This window comes from Falco biarmicus, chromosome 11, assembly GCF_023638135.1.
Source record: "Falco biarmicus isolate bFalBia1 chromosome 11, bFalBia1.pri, whole genome shotgun sequence".
Classification (NCBI taxonomy): Eukaryota; Metazoa; Chordata; class Aves; order Falconiformes; family Falconidae; genus Falco; species Falco biarmicus.
The window spans coordinates 13,288,579-13,309,777 of record NC_079298.1 but is presented as its reverse complement, the minus strand read 5'-3'; the positions used below and the strand labels follow the sequence as shown (position 1 = coordinate 13,309,777).

General features: G+C 38.9%; 1 protein-coding gene across 13 annotated transcripts in view; it reads left to right on the top strand.

Annotated features, from left to right (window-relative positions):
• MAST2 (microtubule associated serine/threonine kinase 2) overlaps window positions 1–21,199 on the top strand; it is a 194,344-nt gene that overhangs the window by 73,544 nt on the left and 99,601 nt on the right. For 8 of the 13 annotated variants that reach the window (XM_056355609.1, XM_056355603.1, XM_056355602.1 and 5 more), the window contains 2 exons: window positions 9,364–9,395; window positions 18,072–18,278. In XM_056355609.1, coding sequence (XP_056211584.1) covers window positions 9,364–9,395; window positions 18,072–18,278 — 239 coding nt within the window. Of the gene's footprint in view, window positions 1–9,363; window positions 9,396–15,942; window positions 16,127–18,071; window positions 18,279–21,199 lie in introns of those variants that run through there. The other 5 variants (XM_056355610.1, XM_056355604.1, XM_056355614.1 and 2 more) reach the window with 2 other exon arrangements.

Sequence of the window (21,199 nt, the reverse complement as noted above, 5' to 3'; positions counted from 1 at the left end):
TCACTGAAAATGTTGTTTTCCAGAACTTATTATAAAAAGGTAGTTGTAGAAATACTTTGTGTTACAAGTCTGAAATGAGTCACACCAAGCCTGTAACCACCTTATATTTCCAGGGGATGACAGTCTTCCTAGACACATAATACAAATGTAAAACTTCTCTGGCTATTTTCTTTTGCTGTAAAAAATATTTATTATCTGGGAATGAAGCAACAGAGCTCTTTCTTTCATCACTTCTGTCAAGGTTTTATGTTTCAGTTTGGCTGCAGTTTGGAGCCCAGCAGACATAAGCAGTATCAGAGACCATTCACGTTTGGCGTCAAAAAGGGAAGTTAAAATTCTGTTGTCTGCTTACAAAGATGTAAATACTGGCTGGCATCTGCTTATTCTGAATTTTCACATGGTTCTCAGCATGTGGCTTTCTTTGAGTTGATGGCCTTTAACTATTCCTTTGCAAAAAATGATCAGAGCACCCTTTGCTTGTCCCTCCTTCCCTGCTTCTGTTGAGAAGCAATGATTTGAGAGGGGTAAGCTGAAGTGCCTCATGTAGACTAGCTAAGCAATGAAAAATTACATCTGCTTGTTCTGTAAATAATGTCTGGTCAGAGCAGATGTAATTAACTACTGAACTTAATGGATGCCTCGTGAGGTTACAGATGCTATCAGTCATGAACTAGATGAAGGCAAGGGAGCTTTATATGCTTGGAATTCCTTTTAGGACTAATTACTAAATATCTTTAAAATTGATTGCTTATGCTTTCAATTTCTGAGAGTGTTTTCACATGATCTATGTGGAATGGACTTGCTGCAGCTTTACGGGAGGATGGGAGACACCTCCATTGTTGAGGCTCTTTGAGGAACTAAACAGTTTCTCTTCCCTAGGACTTTCTCCTAGAGCTTTACTATTAGGAAACTTGGTCTTTTTTCAGGGTTTGCCAAGCCATCCATCTGTCTTGGGAGAGTGGTCTGACACAGATTTTCTTTTTGTCTAAATTAGTTAACAAATACGCAATTATAAAGATAAAATTCTGTTGGTGTGTTGAAAGTCTTAGTCTAACATTGACAAAGCAATTGGTGACACGTGGAGTGCCTCTCAATAACAACCACCAAAACTTAATTTCTGCCTATCTGCTTCCCTAATACTTTAAAAGTGGGGAGTCAGTGAGTAACCAACCTGACAGAATAAACAGATCCCTTTGGACTTTTGTGAGATACCTGATGATGATGATAATGTTGAGCTGACCAATGTCTCTTTCTCTTGGTTCAACTACAGTGTTGGAGATTGTCTCTTAACCAGTGTATTTCAATAAAAGTTTGTTGGTGACCTTTCATCTTTGTTCACAGTATGTATTAACTGTGTACTGAATGGACTGGTGCACTGCTGGTGAGCCAGCCCAGCAGTTTTCACGAGGCACACATTGTTTTGTATAACTTTCATGTAGGATAAACTAGCAGGGTTGCCATAGTCACCAAAATTATGCTGGGCTTGATCGTTCGGTTTTAAACTCAATAAGGGATGTTTAAAGAATTTTATAAATAAAGTTGGTGGTCAGGTAGACTTGATGTCAGCTGTCAGTTCTTTTAGAAACAACCTTTTAAGGAGTAGGGGTGTGTATAGTAGAAATGACAACTGACTTAATCATGGATTAATATTAGTACGAGCCAACAAGGGAAAGAATAAAACTGGATTTGTTTATTTGTAATGCTCTTGGCATTTTTAGCAGCTGTGATTGTTTCCTTGTGGTCGTTGCATGCCCAGTCTTGAAGGAATTTTTGGTGCAAGTCAAGACAGAGTAATTTTAAGAGCAGTTCCTAACAATAGCGTTACAGCTGCAGTCCTGTATGTCTCTGAGATGCCATTCTTTTCTGCATTTTCCAAAATTTTGTGGAACGTGACCTTTTGACTTAAATTTCTGAAACTGGTGCAGTCTGGCAAAATTAAAGAGAATTTGGAACAGTTGCTTCCATTATTTTGGATGAATGTTCAATGCTGGGCAGGCTCCTTCACATATAGGGTGGATCAGTAATCTGCTTCATGGCCTTGTAAAACTAGAATTAAGTAATGAGAAAGATTAATGAGCTAAGCTGTGCGCTTTACTCCTCTCAATATTCCTTCCCCCTTAGGCTAATCTGTGCAAAAATATAATACATATAAGGAAGATTTAGAGCATTTATTAAGGGTGTTATTTCTCAGATTTTAAAATATAACCTGCCTTTTATTTACGGAGGACTACCATGCGTCTTGCTTTTTATGTTGTTGATTCACATGCACATTTTGGGTAGCTGTTAGTGTTTATTTCAGGGAATAAGTTATCATAATGGTCTTTTGAAGCTACTGCTGTTGCAATTTATGGATTGTCTGTTATGAGAGCAATTTCACCTTTTTTTCTTCTGCTCTGCTGTTTTTTCTGTTCTTCTGTGCCAAATATAGGAGTCTGGGTTGCAAAATTCAAGCTGTAATCTTTAAATTTACTTTTTCCTGCAAATGAAATTACATCCTCCAAATGTAATCTTTTATGTGCTACATATAAATTAAAAATAAGTTTGGCAAGTGTATTTGAAGAGGCCTGCTGCCACAGTTGTTTTTAGCCTTGATGAAAACAATAAATTAGTTTGCTGATGTCTTAAGGATTGAACAGCTGAGTTACTGTACCTGCTATTCTTGATGTGACCGGGGTTCTCAGAGGTTGTCTTTAATATTCAGAAACCTTTCGCTATTTAACCCCAGCTGAAAAGCTTAGGATCAAATATGAAACTAGCTATTTTCTTTACTGTGAAAAGAAAGAGACTGCTGCTTGACTGATAGCATGAAATTAGAGTGACCCCGTGCTCTTGGTTCCAAATAACAGAGATAGGAATGAATCCTGTGGAGGAAATGAATCTTGGAGAACTGCAAGTCATTCATTGTTCTGGCTAGCGAGGGATGTGCTGGTACCACCCTGCCCTTGCCTGCAGACGCCTACTCCTTGCATCATCTGTAGCTCAGCTGTGGCAGCTGGTTTATTCCTGGGGTTGGGCAACTCTCCATTTACCCACTTGGGAATGTGGTTTGCATGCATCGTTTTTATTGTCATCTACCAATCCAAGCCGTGATGTGTGGCTTTAGTCGTGTTTGTTACCATGAGTAGATTCAGTCTGGCTCGTGGTGTACTGTGTAATGTTGTATTTTGGGCTTGAAAACATGATGCAATGTACAAAATATGAAGCAGACATTTCAGCTTACATATACATACATACATATGAAAAAATATATATATATGGGAGTGGGCACTGAAAATATTCTGAGGAAAGTGGGAATTCTTGTCTGTTTTGAGATGTATTCTGAAATTATTTTAGGTCAAGTAACCAATACACTTAATCTTATGGAAAACCCTGAGGTTAAGTGATATGAAAGGTTAGAGGGCAACTTTTGGTGGCATATATTCTCGACAGATTAATGCACAGATATGACCTGGATCCTTAGCTTTGCTTACAAAAGAAGAACTTTGTGTTACCCAGGCAGGAGAGCTGGTGGGGGAGGGAAAATAATTTGTTGCATTTGAGAATTTTGCTTAACGTTTAAAGGGCTTTTAGCTTTATTTTCTTCTGCAGTAACTATAATTTGAAATAAATCCAAAGGCTTTTTTTTTTTTTTTTTTTTTTTTTTTTTGCTGACTAGTAAGGGATTTCTAAGCTGAAGAGAAGAGAAAGGCTGGAAGACGATAAAAACTTTAAATGCATCATTGGCTGATTCATGACCTGTGAGTTTGAAGCTTGATATAAACTGATTATTTAGAGAAATAGGGTTGCCTGTTAGTTCAACAGCTGAGGTTTTTGTCACTGTTTGGTTTTTTATGTTAATGTGCTTTGCAAATGGCATTTTTTACAGACAGGTAGAGAACTAACCCAAATAATTTGCTTTGAACTTGTAGTACATTTAGGTTAACAGCTAATCAGTTAACTATTCTAGCGCCATGCCCGTTGACCCAGAGGCTCTGGCACCCTGTCACTATGAAGGGAAGGGCAGTTCCAGACAGTTTGGCTGGTACTGGGAATACAGGAAGATGCGCTGGGACTAAGCTATCCATGACAATTCAGGATTTGTGTGATTGCACGCATAAGTTCTGTACAGTGTGGGGAAAGGTCTGGGAATTAAACTCTGTGTCCTCTCAATATTTTGAATGATTTGGCAAGAGCTTGGGTATTCATTTGCAGTATTTTAAGTATCTCTGTAGCTATGCAGATGATCTAACAGTAGGATCCTGAATTTAGTTTCTAAAAAGTCAGTAAATTATAGAAAATACGCAGCATGTTCCATAGGTTAAGCCGACATTCAATACAGATACAGCTTTAGTGTTGCTGTTTAAAATTCTTTGCTGATAAATTTGGGAAACAAGTTCAGATGTAATCATTTCTAGAGAGAGAAATTGAGAAGTAGTGTTTCTAATAACCATTTACAATGATAAGGTGAAAAGAAGGAAATTATTTTTCTTGACAGATTCTGATAGGAGAAGCTTAGTGCAGGGTGGTTTTTTTTTTAATCACCATGCAAAATTTCTTTCTGTTAATCTGATGGATGGATTACGGTTTGTCCTTGCATGGCCAGGTTGTATTTTCCATCAGAACTGGAGATTTCAACCCTCATTATATCATTTCTGTAATGCAAATGGTTATGTATAGAAAGAGATTTAATTAATCCCCTGCTGGTTGGTAGTATACCCTAAAGCAAACATAGTCAGCAAAGGAAAAATATTAAAACATGAGTGCACGGTACCAGGTCAATGACTGTCAGTGGAATTTCATCATCTGTGAAATATTAACTTATTAACTGAAAGGTATTTACTGTTACAGCTGTAAAAATATTTGTCTGTTGTCCCAACTGGTATGATAGTGAGCTACCTTGCAAGAAGGCCAAGGTCAAAGGCAATCTGAGGACTCATGCTGTCCACTCTTGGCAAAAATATGGAATATCCTGAGTGTTGCGATGCTTCTCACTTTGATTTGAAAGGACTACATTTAAGCTGCCATCAGTGCAGACTAGCATCCAACTTTGCCTGTGGGTCTGTGCCATATGCGCAGCAACATATTCAAGGACAAATTACAAGACTGAGAGAAAGTGACAATTTTGAGTGATAGGCTCCTGTTTTCTTCACACTTTTATAACGTAACGTATCTGTTTAAAGGATATGGGTTGTATTGTAGGTCAGTGAACAAATAGATTTCCAGATTTTATTTCCATTTCCTATTGTGTGCATATACGTATGCAAAAAGCCAGCACCCTCTGCTGCCTGAAACATTCCTGTTTTCAGATGCAGTTTCTGTATACAAAAGATCACAATAGAATAAATTTTCAGTATCTATGCACTAAACAATATATTATTTAAACAGAAAAGTGATGCTTAAAATGGCCAGTATATTTTCTGTTCTAGCTTCCGAGCTGCCTCAAAAATGATGGGTCCAGTGAGGATTGAGTCCTATTGTGAAACCTGAACTGTAGCATGTTACTGTGTCCAACTAATTTTATATCTGCATGATCTGAGATGATGAACTTAGGATAAAAGGAAACAAATATAGGGAACTCTTTTGAAGGAGGGTATTTGAACCAGCTTTTTAGAAATTCCACGATGCTGAATTTCTTTCACAAGGTTCATTTTTAACTGGTTGTCTGAAAATCTGCTGCTGCTTTTGTTACACGTTTAAAAATTATGCCTTGAAATATGGAACTGATACAAAAAATTAACTTTCAGAACAGTCTGTTCCTGTCATTTGGGTACTGCAAGATTTAATACACTTCTTATTTTTTTAACATCTGTGAAAGCAGTTATTTGTTTCCACTTCTGAAAGTTCTGTGTGAATAATGTGCAACAATCTTTTAAAATATTCTTATGCTACTTATCACTTTGTATAAATCAAGTATAAATATAAGCCTCTATTTTAAGGGTTATATTGTTGACCTAGAGAGCAGGTGATGTGGAGGCTGGCTGAAGTAATAATGGTAAAATATATAGGTACTAGCAGCACAAGAGCTCAGGGAGGCAGATGTGCTGTCAGAAGAGGCAGTTTGAAATCGTGCATGTCCATGTGTCATTTTCATCAGAAGGGTGATCTTAAATGAAAAATGTCCTTTAGGATATACTAGTGTATTTACTGAAAGGATTACAGCTGCACCCTATAAATAGCGTTTCAGACCAAGTAGTCACAGCTCAGCACTCTTTTATTAGTTATCTTCTTAAAATGTGATTTTATTTTTTCAGGATACATGGACATGTAATGCCAAACTCCTTTGTGGGGTGGATGGCAACCAGTCAAATCACACCACCTCCCTCATTGTTTACTATCTAAAACGTTTAGTCTGTACTATAAAACTGATTCTGAGTAGAGTTTCACCTTTATAGGGTACCGTTGGGCTTTTATGCTTTGCATAATTATTTAATCAGTGGTTTTGTCATGCTACTTCATATGTTTGAAACAACTCTATCTTTTTTAGAAGTAAACTCTCAGTTGGGTCCCATTGCACACATTAAAGTGTTTTAAGCCATCCCAAGACCCAGCTGAGTCTCCACCCTGCGAGCACATGCCTATCTCTGGTAGGCATTTCATTGTCTGTTCCATCCCCTGGAGATCCTCGATGTTCCTCCTGACAGTGGACATCCTCAGATAGGTGACCTGAAATGTGCTCTCTCCTTGCTTCCATGTCCAGGCATCTTCTTCCTTTTTCTTCCCTGGGATGTAACTTTTTTAGACACTGACACAGTGGTGATTCAGGAGAAGCAAAGCTCATAATTACGCTGCTCACAGTTGTGTAACTTCCAGCTGTGATGCTTTTGCATTGGCCCCACCATTCATGGTCTGGTTTGGAGAGCTGTAAGAAGTGTTCTTACCAGCCCTGCTTTGGAGAAGCAGAAAGGAACGAAAAGGCTTCTCTTTTCTCCAGAGGACAGGAAAAGTGCTGTGGGAGTTGGGGCATGGCTTGATGTGCAGCTGGTAGAATTTTTGAAGGGGATTTTAAGACTAACACGCAATGAGGTGTAGTGGAACAACAGGTATAAAAATTGATTGCTTTGATTGTGCTCTTTGTTGTCAAGACCACAGAGGTATTAGATTTGAACTACTCCTATTGATTCCACAGCTGCACTGTGTTTGTCAAGGTGGAGGTGCAGAATGAAAGCAATTGCTACATGGATTGAATAATATTTCAATTGCATTGAGATGTCATCTGCCAGTACTTTTTTCCAAAGTCAGTTGATCACAGATTTCAAGGGATGGTTTCAGGAGCAAAGCCCAAGTCAGTCCTTCCTTTAATCTTGCATGTATTTAATCCTGAATTAGCTACATTATAGGAAGTATTAAAGGCGATTTTGTGTGAGTAAACCAAGTGTACAGTAAAGGAAAAGAAGAGGTTTGTCCATTTGTTAATGGACCATGATTCCCATGGTGTACGCCTGTAAGTCACCATTACCAGAGCTGTGCTGCTGCAAGGATGTGTTCTCCCTTTAAGTGACTTTTCAGCTCTAACGACTAGAGCAAAGCTTGTAAAAATGAACCCTAAAAGCTCAAAAATTAGAAGGTAGATGAAGAGATTTAAAGGTCAGTGTTTTCCTTTTTCAGCCAGTACCATGAAATTCTGGGGCTTTATACATTCATTCTGAAAATTTCTGGGTCTGCATGTGTTGGAATAAATGGAAATGTGTCGTTTGAGTAGAAAAAGTGCTCTCTGCTAAGCACTTTTGTTACACCTGGTATTCTTTAAAGAGGATAAATTAAATACATCTGTTCATAAGATGTAAGAGAGAGATATATGCATACATATGTAATACGCTATATACACCAGCAGTATAATACATAATATCTAATAACAATATCTTACCTATTTATCCATTTGCAGTGGCAAAAAGCAGTTGTTACTACATAGACTTCAAGGTTGGGAACCAATTCTTTCTAACAAACGTGACTGGAAGAAGTACCTTTTTAGAATATAAACCACACAACCTGTTATAGATGCTAATGATTTATTATCTTACATACTTGAAATGTTTTGATTAGATCTTGACAAGTTTGTCTGATGACAGGAATTTATTTCTTGATGCTGTAAGCTGTCAGCCTTGTGATAATTCACACATGAAATTTGCTCAGCACTGTTAAAAGCTGTAATGAAATTTGCAATTGTAGAGTACTCGTACTTGAAAATAATAACAGCATGTTTAAGAGTTAATGATTTTTTTATTTTTTTTTTTAGTTCTAGTAGCTGTAACTTTTTGTTATTTTTAAAAAACTTTGCCAAGTTGTGTCTATGTGTACCTTAACACAGGAGCCATGTTTGTCAGTAACACTGTTTATCATGAAAGCCACTAGTTACACACATGTGGAAAGGAGGTTACCCCTTTTGACGGATTTGGGTTGTTTTCCTATTGACTTTTTTCAGCATTCAGTGAAAAGGCTGATTTTTTTTTTTTTTTTTTTTCCGTAGTGGGGAACAGCAGGTAGATCAGCGTTCCCAAAGGCAGGAACCGATGCACTGCTGCTGCCCGGGGCGTTGTGGCGGGCAGAGGGGAAGGCGCCTGGCTTCGGCCCCGCCCCTCCCCGCCCCGCCCCTGGCAGGGCTCCTCCCCCCTCCGCGCCCCGCTCCCGGCGCCGGGAGCCGGCTCCCCCCAGCGGTGGCCTGCGGCAGCGCAGGGCCCGGCCACCGCGGGAGGGGGCAGCGGCGGTGTGCGGGGCCGGGCGCTGATAAGCGAAGCGGCGGCTGGCTGGCTCCCGGGGCAGTGACCGCCGCTGCCCCGGGGATGCTCGCGGCCTGTTTACTTAAATCACCCCCTCAGAATTCCAGGGCTTCCTTTGCTTCTGCTGCTTGGGTGCAAAGTACCGCTCGTAAGTGGGAGCTGCATTTCATTGGCCTTGGATTTTTTGTGATAACATGTAACACAAGTGATGTGTACGTTTTACAAAAAAACCAGCAAAGCAAGATGCGTTCTGTCGCATGAATTTTTCCTTTTCGTGAGAATGTGGGGACATCCATGCAGCAGGTGCTAGGCATGTTGTGTACCACACTTCTGGAAGTGGTTTGGATGGGCTGCTGGTGGGGTACGTAGGATGGAATTAATAACTGCCTTATCTGTGTTTACGCCTGAACTTCAGTTACATTTGCTCTGTTGAGCGCTTGTATTTTAGTGCCTGCTAAGGCAATGTCATGCAGGCAAGGTGAGTAACTTTGGTACCCCACGCTGCTGCTCCATGCATCCCTGCAGACTCACCTCTTCCGTGCACTGCAGCAGTTACACACTGAGCGTCTGAAATGGCCAGATTCTTATTAATTTTGCCTCAGTCATTTATTAATAAATAAATAATAACAAGTAAAATTCACTCAAGCTTTTCATTTTTTTTTTTTTCCAGAAGGAGCTCAGCCTCCCCAGAAGAGGAAGCTTGTAAGTATAATTATTCTTTGTTCGTCACTTGGTTTGTTTTGAGCTTGTATAGCTCTTCAGTTGTGGAAATAATTTAGAAGGGCATATACTCTGTTTGCTGTTAGCAGTTTCAAGAAACTGTCGTGCACTTGGAAACGGCTAGCTTGTATTTCTCTGAGACTGAAGCCTCTATTCATTTTCTTAAGTGTAGTAGGAAAAGTAGTGGTAGTGTAAGCTTACTTCTAATTATCAGCTTGAGCTGATCCTGGTATGGAAGTAGCTGTGGTATTGAGTGTTACTTGCACTGACATCACTGAAGTGACTCCATAGAAGTCACTGATCGTTTGTGTGCTATGGACAACTTTGATCCGCTGCTTTTCAAACAGTCTGTTGACAGAACTCTGAGCACACAGCCCCTGGGCCGCGCAGGTCCAGGTGGTTGTGGAGCAGTCAGTGTAATAGAGATATTTTGACCAAGTAGCAAATGTCAGGAAAAGTAGGCTTTTAAAAATGTGGTTTAAACAAAGAACAACTTTTTAAAAATACATTATAATGTTTAAGGAATTCTATTGAACTAAATTGTGTTTCAGTGATAGGACAGTTTAGCTTCTGCTATGCCTGCAGATTTATGGTGGAGAAATTACATTATTGATTGCATTATATAAAAGAGAAAGCTTTTGTACTGCCTGCTATCGCGTTTTGATTTAAAATTGTTTCCCAAAGCTTGTAGACTGCAGACATGAGGCTCACAAAAGCATATAACCTTTCTTCCTCAGGTTTCTGGCTCTAATGAGAAATGATTTTCAGTCTTTCAATGTAAGCTATCCCCTTTGTATAAGAAACAGTGTTTGGAAAATGCTGTGTAGCGCCAGTGATTCAGGGTTGAACAATGCAACAGATCAAAAGGCCTTTTTTTAAAAATGGGGCATGACCAGACCTTTTTGTTTAGTTCATACGACAATGGTAAACCAGTCAGGGAGTTATTTAAAGAACATGAAACACTGGCTGATTTTATTTTTTTTTTTAAAACCAGTATGCCTTAGAGGTTAGCTTAACTATATTTGATACATTTTTAAGAAAGGTGGTGCTCATGATTTGAAGATTGTGATGGTTCTTTGAGCAAATGGTGGGGTAGTGAGTTACCAGTAAGTTTTTTGTGTAATGTAACTTAAGATACTTTTGTACAAAACTTTTGGAATTGGAATTGAGGATGCCAGAGATATTCCCTTCCCTCGTTCAAGCATGGAGGTGGGTATGACATAAAACTACTCACACATTTACTTTTGAGATGTCTGAGATACAAATGAAGTGCTTCAATTGTGTAGTGTTTTATTTAGTAGTAACTAAAGCAAATTGTTTTATTTCTATATTGACTTAACACCTTCAGTTTTCATTACTTTGCTTAAGTTTTCCACAACTGAGTGCCTTTTAAGCCATCATGATGTGAAGAGCTTTAGCAAGCTGTGTCAAGAAGATCCAGGCCATAAATTTTAAGCACAAGGTTGTAGCTATTAGTGACACTGAAAATCTATCAAGAATTGAAGTGTCTTCAGTTAGTTGCCTGTGTTATCATGTTGATTATTCGATTGCAGTTTCTGGAATTACAGATTCTGTAGTCAATTCTGCCAAATAATTTCTTTCTGTTTGAAAGGTGTAACTGTTTAAGAAGTCAGGAGTGCATTGTGGCTCATGTATATTTGTGTTGATGCCGTACTGTTAAGTGTATAGGCTCACTGAGAAGGGTCTTGTGGAGCTGATGTATGATTTGCATATCCCAGTATCAGAGTGCTTACTTAATTTTAACAAAATCCACTCTTAGTCTTTGAAGCAGGAATTACAGAAATTTATATCAAGAAAGGGAACAATTATGTGTGTGTGCATATATATGTATGTTAAAAATATACATGTAATATGGATAAATCTGTTCATTCTGTCAAGAAGGGTAGCCTAACCACATGCACTTAAATATACACTGTAGATAGTTCTCAGTTCTTGAGGCTTTTCCTCTGCTTGAATCGACTTAACAGTGAACGCCATAAGCAAAAATAAATTCTGGAAATAAAATTTATTCTGAAAAGCCGTTGTTGTGCTGTAGCTAATGAGTAAGGATAGTTATGGATGTACCTAGGTCCTGATTCATTGACTGTCATTCATTGACTTTTGTTCACCGACAGGAGCAGAAGCAGGAATTGACAGAAGGATGAAATATCTGGCTTGGAGCCAGAAACCCTCAAGAGGTGCATCCATTTTCTGCACAAACTCCAGCCTTTGTAGCAGTTCAGTAGCAATTGTATTACACAGTATACAGTACAGAGCCACCCAGCATTTTTCTGTGTGCTGGTCTGGAGGCTGGGGTGCATTTACTACTGTAAAAAGATTGTATTTGGGGAGGAAGTAATTATTTGCCAGCCAGCCAGAAGTGGAACGGAAGACTTGATTGTTGCTGCTTGCTAGGTGATTGCTGTGTGGTTGATCGGGTTAAGAGAGTTTTAGTCTGTGGATTAGCTAGGATATTTGTCATTGCTGAACGGAGAAGGGAGAGCTCTTCTTGATAATGCTTCTAACTTTTTCTTTTATCTGACTCTCATTGCTTTGTATTTGCCTGGGTCAGCATTAGTAGTCTCTATTTTTCCGCAGGAACTGATTGTAGGCATGGACAGCAACAGTTGCTATGCTTGTTTGTATTAATGAAAAGGAGTGGAGCTGGATGTCTCAGTATTATTTCTGGCAGGAGAGCATGAGGGATTTTATCACCTAAAGAAGGTCTTGGGTAGAAGCTGAGGAGAATGAGTGGCAGGATGGAGCCTGTGAAGTCTGTTGATTAGTGACTCTGCTTCCATATTAGCAGAAGGAAGCACAAGCACACTGTAAACGATGGCTTTGCCCTCGGAGATCTTGCAGTCTGATCTTGAAATAATCAGTACAGAGTGAGCAGGCATGTAAAACAGATGGGGGAATTGTGTGCAGGGTGACATGAAGAGGAATGCCTGATTATTTAGATACCATTTTGTTGTTAATGTGCTTAAAGTGTGCGTGTTTCTGTAGAGGGGTTATGTTTAATACACTAAAGGAAATTACACTCAGTTGTAGGCTGCTAAGAGATGAATAATACAAGTATGAGTACAGAAACAAGTAGTTATGTTCTGTCTCTGGTGTGGTTCAATAATCAGGGTTCAAAGTTTTCCTTTAATAAATTATGCATATAAATGTATGGGTTATGTTTTTCCATGCTTTCTTCACAAAAAATAATTACTATTCATTAATATTTTCTTTAATTTCAAGTAGCGAATGTGAAGTGAGAGACCCAAACTTTGATCTCCATGCTATTAGTGGAAGTGGTTTAATTATTTTCAGCCACTACCCTCTTCTGTTCTTTTGGTGCTACAGCACGTACAGAGATTGTTTTTTGTATTGTTGGCTTCAGCTTTCAAATGGTTTTTGATGTGCACCTGTGTGTGAAGTGCACTAGAGATGTTCCAGACTTGACAAAGGTGCGGACTGCATGGCAAGACCAGGCTTGTGATGAAGCACTTGTGTGTGTTCATGTGTGTAACAGAAACTTGGCATCCAAAAGACCAGGCTGTGAACTGCAGATTTGCGTTGTGGCTGCAGGATGCGCAACATTCATCGTGGAGCTCGCTATTTCTTCTGATTGCCTCCTTGGCAAATCAGCAGTCACTAAATCGAGTTGGGGCTGTATTTGAGCTATTTTTTTTTTTGTTGTTCAGTACCCCATTTGTTTATAACATGAACTTCATTGACCCGTTCAGATTTTTTATAAAAATGTGGGTTTATATTGGAAATCCTTGTGGTTTTTTAGGCAGGGTTACTAACTTGGGTTGCTGTAATTTTTGTACTATCTAAAAAATGTAAAATTTTCTAAAAAGAGAATACTGATTTCCTGCATTATATCTGAAGTTGAAGAGTATTTGTTTTCAGCAAACTAAATTTGAAAAACCAGTTTTTAATTTCACATGCAAGTTACTTTTGTTAATTCTTTCCTGCTATCAATCATCTCTATCAAATACAGTTTTAAAGTCTGTGTATGAACAGAAAAAGAACACTGAGGCATAAGAAACATGAAAAATAATGGTAATTCAGAGTATCCAGTAAAAATACACATTTAAATAAATCAAATATTGTAGTCTGCTGTTTTGATGGTGATAGGTACTGATAAGAAATAGTATTTATGTCAAGTTTTTATGTCTATCTTTATGAAATGTGGTAAGCAACATAATAGTGTTTGCTAAAGATATGTGCAAGGCTTTTATGGTGGTCTATTCCTTCTGATCTCTTTTTAAAGCAATTTATGTCCACTGTGGAGATTGGTTTCTCTTTTTCTCTCCCTCCTTCTCCGCCTGCCCGTTCTACTTCTACATCTCCAAAGCTTCTTAGTTTCTACAGCCCTAGACATTTGATAGGGTGTTTCATTAAACAAGTCTTCATGATAATTTGTTAAATTTACCCTCCGCTTCCTGACGGTAAAATAACATACAAACACCCCAAGGAATTTCTTTGGGAAGAATATGCTGTATACCAGTTTATATCGGTTTCTACTTGTATTCTTTTCAATGCTTCGACCTTGGAAACAACAAGTTTGATGGCAGGGAAAAAAACACCTCGCCTTTAGTGCTGGTTTATGTCTTTACCTTGCCATGCTCGGGTGCTGTGGGAATTTCCTCTGTATCTGCAGAGAAATGGAGTATATCATTCTGTTTCTCTTCATCTTGGCGGGTAAGCGTTTCTGCTGGGGATCGATCGATGCCGTTTCCCTGCCAGGAATAAGTGTGGTGCCTCAAGCGTGGAGAAGCCAAAGTGCTGGAAATAGAGTAAAAAAAAACCATGGTTCTGAAAAGGAGTAGGGAGTTTTGCTACTTTTGAACTCTTATTCTGTCTTGGATCGGGAAATACAGTAAGAAATAATGCCTCCATTCAATGCTTTCTGCGTGTGATACTTTTTATAGAGAAAGAGGTGGTATTTTCTAACCACTCCATCCTTCTTTGAGCTGCGTAGAAGCAGCTCACAAGCAGTAGATCAAAAATAACCCAGTGCTCTTAAGCTGATATGTGGGGCTGGCTCTGGAGGTGGAACGTGCTGAATTATTCCTGCAGGGCTCTGTAGGAGTGTTGCTATTCATGTATTTGGCTTTAAAAATAATTTGAAAGCATTGTTTCTATAAAAGTAGTATTATAGTGAATAAGGGGAATTTTAGTGTTATACATATATTGTAATCTCAGAGACAAAGAATTTATGGAGGTTTTCATCAAGGATTTAAAAGTGAGAAAAGTCTTTCCTGCGTTTTTTATTATCAAGTTTCCACTACTTAATCCAGGTTCTCATTTAATAGGTATAATAAAATTATACATAAATACCGATTTTGTACCTTTTGTTGCGTGCTGTGCTTTCTCACCCTGAAAGCACGACGTGGGGGGGCAGGGGCTCTGGTCGTTTAAGGAACAGCCACCCTTAGCACCCTGGCCCTTACTTCTGAGGCTGGCAGTTTGTTCTCCTGATGGGACATGGTAGAGAGATGGTGATCTTGTAGTGTGGGGCACTTCTGCTGTGATTTGAGTCACAGGAGCCTCTGAAGGTAGGAGTTGTAATCTGAAATTTGACTTGGTTGCTGAGTACTTGGGAAGATCAGTCTTTACCTGCCTAAATACAGTCTTTAACACTTTTAAAGTCTATCAGAGATATGTATTTGGATTTTTTTTTGGGAAAACTACTTTCTTACAAATACACACTTAAAAAGTATTGGCCCTCATTTTGGGGCAGTTTTGTTAATAGCATGAAATTAATTTTGAGCTGGTTGAAATTGCCATTTGCATACAGAAATGCAGCCATTTGCTAATGAAGATGTTCAGACTGTGCCCCGCACTACATACACTCCCCCTGCTCGATACCTGCTCCCCCCCCCCCCCCCCCCGCCCAGCATTTGGCTCCCCAGGCTGCTGAGATTGCTCTTGATCTGTTTTCAGTGCTAGAATCCATCAAGTTTGTAGCTGAAACACAGCTTGGGAGTTGCAGGAAGATGTTTTAAGATTAAAGTTGTGCGTGTTCTTAAGAGGATTGATTTCTGAACAAGGGATGGTTGGCGTGTGCCCCCGCCGGTGGAGAACAGCTGCTCGGCACCGCTGATGACTCTGCAAGGGCTTTGGGTGGGAGCGGTGACTCTATTCCTATCGCAGTGTGAGTTTTCAAGCTGCTATGTGAGATTTCTGCCAGAATCCTTTCAAGTGTGCCATTGCTCCCGTTGGCTTGAGGCTTTCCTTTTGATTTGGTGAGAGTGACTGTTCCTGCTCCTTGTAGCCTGGGAGAAGTTTGTGGCCGATTTGCTGCGGGCTCAGCCGGTGTCAGGACTGTACCGCTGGCTGTGTGACAGGTCAGATGGCTAGGTTGTGTCTTGGACTTCTCTGCACCTTTGTCTCGTACTGGTGGGCTTCATTTCCTTTTTCTGGATGCTATGAATAGACTCGTGGAAGATTTTTTTTTTTTTTTTTTAAATAATTAGGTTTTTGACATGATCCGTGTGATTAATCTGGACCATTACTGAACTCCTGAGGTCTCTCTGACACTGGGGGTATATGAGGAGCTTGGAATTGCGCTGATTGTTCTGTGCTCTGCATTGGAGTGATAACGGTGGGCTCTCCTTCTCGGCTCTAAGCCTCTTATGCTGGGAAGAATCGTAGTCTATCAGCACAATGATGAAACGGAGGAAACAGAGGCTTGGAGCCCCGTCCCTGCGGATCCAGTAAGGACTGCTGTGAAAAATATAAATTGCTCTTAAACATTTCAAATTGAAATGATGACGAAAAACAAGCCAGAATTTTCTGTGGCCAATAGATATTACTTTTATTTGTTAGAACTTTATCTGTCATGATTATTTGGCTGTACATGAAATTTCATTTGGAAGCTTTAACATTTTACTTTTGTGGAGCATTTACCATGAAGCATAGCCAAAAAAGAGCAATATTTAAATATTTTTAAATGGAATACATTGCGGTTAAGTTTTGTACCAAGTATTCATTAAGGCTGTAAAACTGAATGTTTGTAACTCTTTCTAGTTTGATCACTCTTCACATTTAAAAAGTACTTTGAATAACCTGCCAGAAAGCTATCACGGGGCTCAAATCAACAGAAACCTTTGCCACCCTTATTATCTTTTTAAATTAAGAATGCTATTGAAAACTTTTAGATTTGAGGCAAAAAAAATATCTTTATTTACATTGCCACATTTATTTCTACAAATGAAATTCAAACAAGCAATCCCTTTGTAATGTTTGTGTCCTTTATAAATGCTTTGAAATCTATTAATGAAAATGTTATTTATGTCGTTCATAATTATATTTATTACTATTACATAAAATTAAGGAAATTGTATATTTAATACTATGTTTATAAGTAGAGCAGCTTAAACACATCTATTCACATAGTGAATGGAGGAGCATGGTAAGAGGCAGGCTTAGCCTTTTCTGTCTGCAGACTATAAAGCTTATCAGATATTTAAGCAGAGAATGCTAGTAGGGAGGATTTCCAATATGTAAAGGTTACTTACTGATAAGTGTTTGGATTCATTAGGAAATTTAAAGCAAGGAACGATGCCAAACATGCTTGTCTTCAGGACTTCCGGTGTGAATAGTCTGAATACTAAACAAAACTGAAGCAAGCCCCAGATTTCCCTTTTGGTGACCTTTATGTTTAAATATGGTAAATAGAGACTTTTTTCATCCCTCAATCAAAATGAAAGTTAGTGTTGTAGGAATACGGTGGCGCTAGTTTGTATTCTAATGCATAAGCACACTTTATGATACCAATATTTGTAAGTTAACTTTTACTTTATTTCTAGTGAAGGACGTGTCATCGTGTATAGTTCAATAAAGTAGGTGTTAGAATCTATTTTTTTTTTTATGTTTATGTAGAAGTCTGCAGCTTTTTGGAAAGCAACTACTTTGAGAAATTTTCTGTGTGTATTCCAATGCGTGTTGGCTGCTAACCCCGCAAAAGCAATATAGTTTACAAAACTGAGCACTGAGCTGGAAATCAGTGTCCTCAGCTGTAATCCTGATGCTACAATGGATGTGCTATGGACGAGTCACTTAACTCTTTGTGCCTCAGTTTCCCCATTGCTAAAATGAGAATAAAGCTATTTTGCAGTGCTGCTTTCAGGCTTAATTAGTTATCGTTCTAAAATATTGTCAGAGCTAAATGTTGTTTTCTAGTTAATGGTTTATGTAACTCGTGTTTTCACAGTTGGGTGTTTCTGTTGTTGCCACAGCTGTGGCATGGAACCATGGCTCCCAGATTGAGAAGGCTGTGATGTAAATGGTCCATGTCTGTTACTGGTGCCATTATCAATTTGTTATTTTTTTCTCAATTAAAACTTTTACATTAAAGACTGACAGTGGTGCATATTCCAGGAAGTCTGGGAATCATTACAAGAAAGGATTTGGATATTTCCAGATTGGAAGAGATTTTCATGGTGGAAAAATAACATTGAATAGATATTAAATTGACTGGAAAATACATTTTGGTTTGGATGATAATTGAAAGGATGACTTTTGACCACTTAGTTTATTGCATTTATTAAGAAGATATAACTTGTATTTTGGAATTATCTTTTTTTTTTATTCATTGACACAGAGGTTGTGATATTGACCCTGATTTTTTTTTTTTTCCCTACTGTGGTACCTTGTCAGAATCTCCTCTCCTTTGTTCTCCCACTGCCGAGGAAATGATGTTCATCAGCACATGTTCTCTCCTACATCTGCTCCAGGTCTGCAGCATCTTAAATTCCCATTTAGTGCTGACTGTGCACTTGTTACTTCTCCTCTAGTATTTTACCTGAACTCACAAGCCCAGAGCAATCCGTCTAGTCCATGCTACAGCCATCCTTTTCAGTGGAGGTAAGGAGAGGTATCAACTAGGAATTTCTAAGAGTTTGTTGTTGGTATAACCATTTATAAACTTAACAGCTTTGTAGTTGAAGTTAATAACGACTAACAGAAGGGAACAGCCTTGTAGTCATTATTTACTTCTAGCCAGTTAGCATTTGGGTTGATGTTGCTCGTTGGTATAGATTTTGCTAGTTCTTGTGTAGTTTAAGGCCCTGTGTAGGGAAGGTGAATGCAAACCTACCTGTGTGTGCATGCAAATTCCTGGTTGTACCTTGTGCTAGCTTCTGAGTACATTTGCAACTTGCACTGTGCAGCAAAGGAACCCTTCACAGGCATGTCTGGTGTCAAGAAAAACAGTTTAAAAGTAGAACAGCCCAGAGCGGGGTACTTAAAAAGCTCTGCCTAGAACGGTGGTCCTGTGCTAATGTACTGTGTACTGTTCTATTCGCTGTAAACCCACATTAGTTTCTCACAGAAGCAAGCTGGCTGAAGTCTGTCTCCAAACACAGGCTCTCCAAAGGATAGTGAGTAAAAGCAAGCCTGTTTTTAGCAGGATTAAATATGGTGTACAAGAGTTTGTAAACCAAAAAAAAAAATGTCCAGACAAGCTCAGTTTGTATTAAAGCATTTGAGAGTGTGGCTGATGTATTTTTACTTCAGGATTAGCTCTTCCTCTGCTTTCTGCTCCTATGGAACATGCATGGCCATCAGCAGCCCCAGTGGAAACCTTCAGCTTCTTCACTAAGAGGAAGCTTCACCTAGTGAAGCTCTTGAAGACAAAAGCTAACGGGAGCTAGAGATCTTTGTGTGCGTGCAGTTATGAAATCGGAGCTCAGTGGTACTTACTTAAAACTTGAGCCAGCACAGGCATCAGAGGGTCTGGTTTTGAAGTTCACATGCTGCAGTGTGGATGTAGCTGGTCAAATTTCAGTTACTCATCAGGTGGTAATGCAATAGCCCCTGGATCTAGACTGGTATTTCAGAGGGAGATGGCTCTTGCTGGCCAGCTCTGGTAGGAGTAACCAGAAAATGTGAAGTTGAACTATTTTAGGCATCTGTCCCTCTAATGGAGAGTAACATATATTACATCTGTTGAGTGGAAATCAGGTTGTCAGCAAAGGCGAGGGATGTTGCATGTATCTGTACTCCCTGCGCACTGGAGAGGTGCTTGCCCCGCATGCCTGCTGCTTTCCCTCCATGTTGGGCAGCACTTGGTGAAAATTCTTAATTAGGTGCTCATTTTGGCAGCACTTGCAGTGACTGAAGAGCAGTCTCCTACCATTTGAATGTCACTGTCATCAATATAGTTTTAAATTAATTTCTGTTATTTAAAGGCTGGTAGTGGGTAATGTTCCTTTACAACAAGGGTGATTAAATGCAATTAAATGCTGTTTAGCACTGGGGCTGATTAACAGACTGTTAAGTAACAATTAAGTATCAAAATTAGATTATTTTTGAAGTCAGTTGAGAACTGTTCTTTTTGGAGAGGAGATGTAATGGTTATTGACAATTTTCAAAAGCCTTTTTAGTACTTTTTTTCTCTGAGAATCCTTCAATCTTTGGGCTTTTGGTATGGGTCAGTGAATAATTCTCTGTTTAAGAACAGTTCAAATAAAAATCTTAGTGTCAGGTTATATTCCGCTGTTACTTTGGGCTCTCCTTGATAATAATGCTTTTCACATATGGGGACCTTCCAGCCATCTGTTTTCTAAATACTGAATGGTTGATGATTCACAGATACATGGCTCGGTGTAAGAGCTGAGATCTACTATAATAACTTTTTATTTTTGTCCTTGTTGCTTTCACCTGTGCAGCTCTTGATCCTGTTTTATCCGGTCTTTCTTTGTTGTAGTTCTGTTTACTTGGTTACAGTACCAGTGATAGCCATTCCTGCTTGCTTAGAGCAGAGGTTCATCTTGGCAAGTTACTGCGATCATTGATCTACTCAGCTTAACACCTTCAGGTTAGCCAGGCAGTGGTTCATTTCCATGGCTATTATGCAAGTCATACTAGGAACTGGTGGAAAATGTGACTAGAAAAATCTATGCCTTAATTTTTAAAAGTTTCTCACCTTTCACCTGTGTTATATTGGCATTTGCAAGAATCTACATAGGTTTTCCCTTCTTGCCTGTGCTTCGTGGTGGTGTTGATACTTTTACGTAGGCAGATGAACACCTGTTGGTGCATCTGACACAAAATCAGATAGCATGGAAATTCTGAAAGAATTAATCTAGTTAAGATTGAAAATATTTTATACATAACCTTTGAACAATTGAAAAGAATGTAAACCTTTCAAAAGAGTAAAAGGAAATGTGAAGTGACATGATTACAATAAAAATAAATTGATAGAGGTGAAATAAGACTGCTGTAGTTAATACAACTGTGGGTTGGAATTAAGGTCATGTATCTTTGGGAAGAAAAGAGAGTGATGTCCAAAATTAAACTGAAGTATTGAGTCTCATATTTGGGATCTGGCTTGCACTCTTTTGTGGGTAGCAGGGAAGTCAAATTACTGAAGAAGAAAATGAGGCCATGTTTCACAGCTGGTCCTCTTTATGAGTTGGCAAGGCTCTGTACACCCATATTTGTCCTTTAATTTAATCAAAATATGGATTTACAGCATTTCTTGATATCAAGTTGCTTAAAAGATGTCATGATTTAATTGTTCTAGCTTGGAAGTGATGGACCTTGAGATTAAAGGAAGGTGCATTTCTCCCTATTTCAAAAAACTTTGCACTCTCAGCAAGATTTAAGCTAGTTTCAGTAAGTCTAGAAGTGTATTAATTTGTGGTAACAAGGATGAAAGTGTTCAGGTGCCATATTTCTGGCATCTCTGGGTACTGCAGGTGAGGTGAAATCTCAGTGGAAATTTGCTTTATCCTAACAGATCAAGGGAAGAGTTGGGTTCAGCTGGATTATTCAAGGGCTAT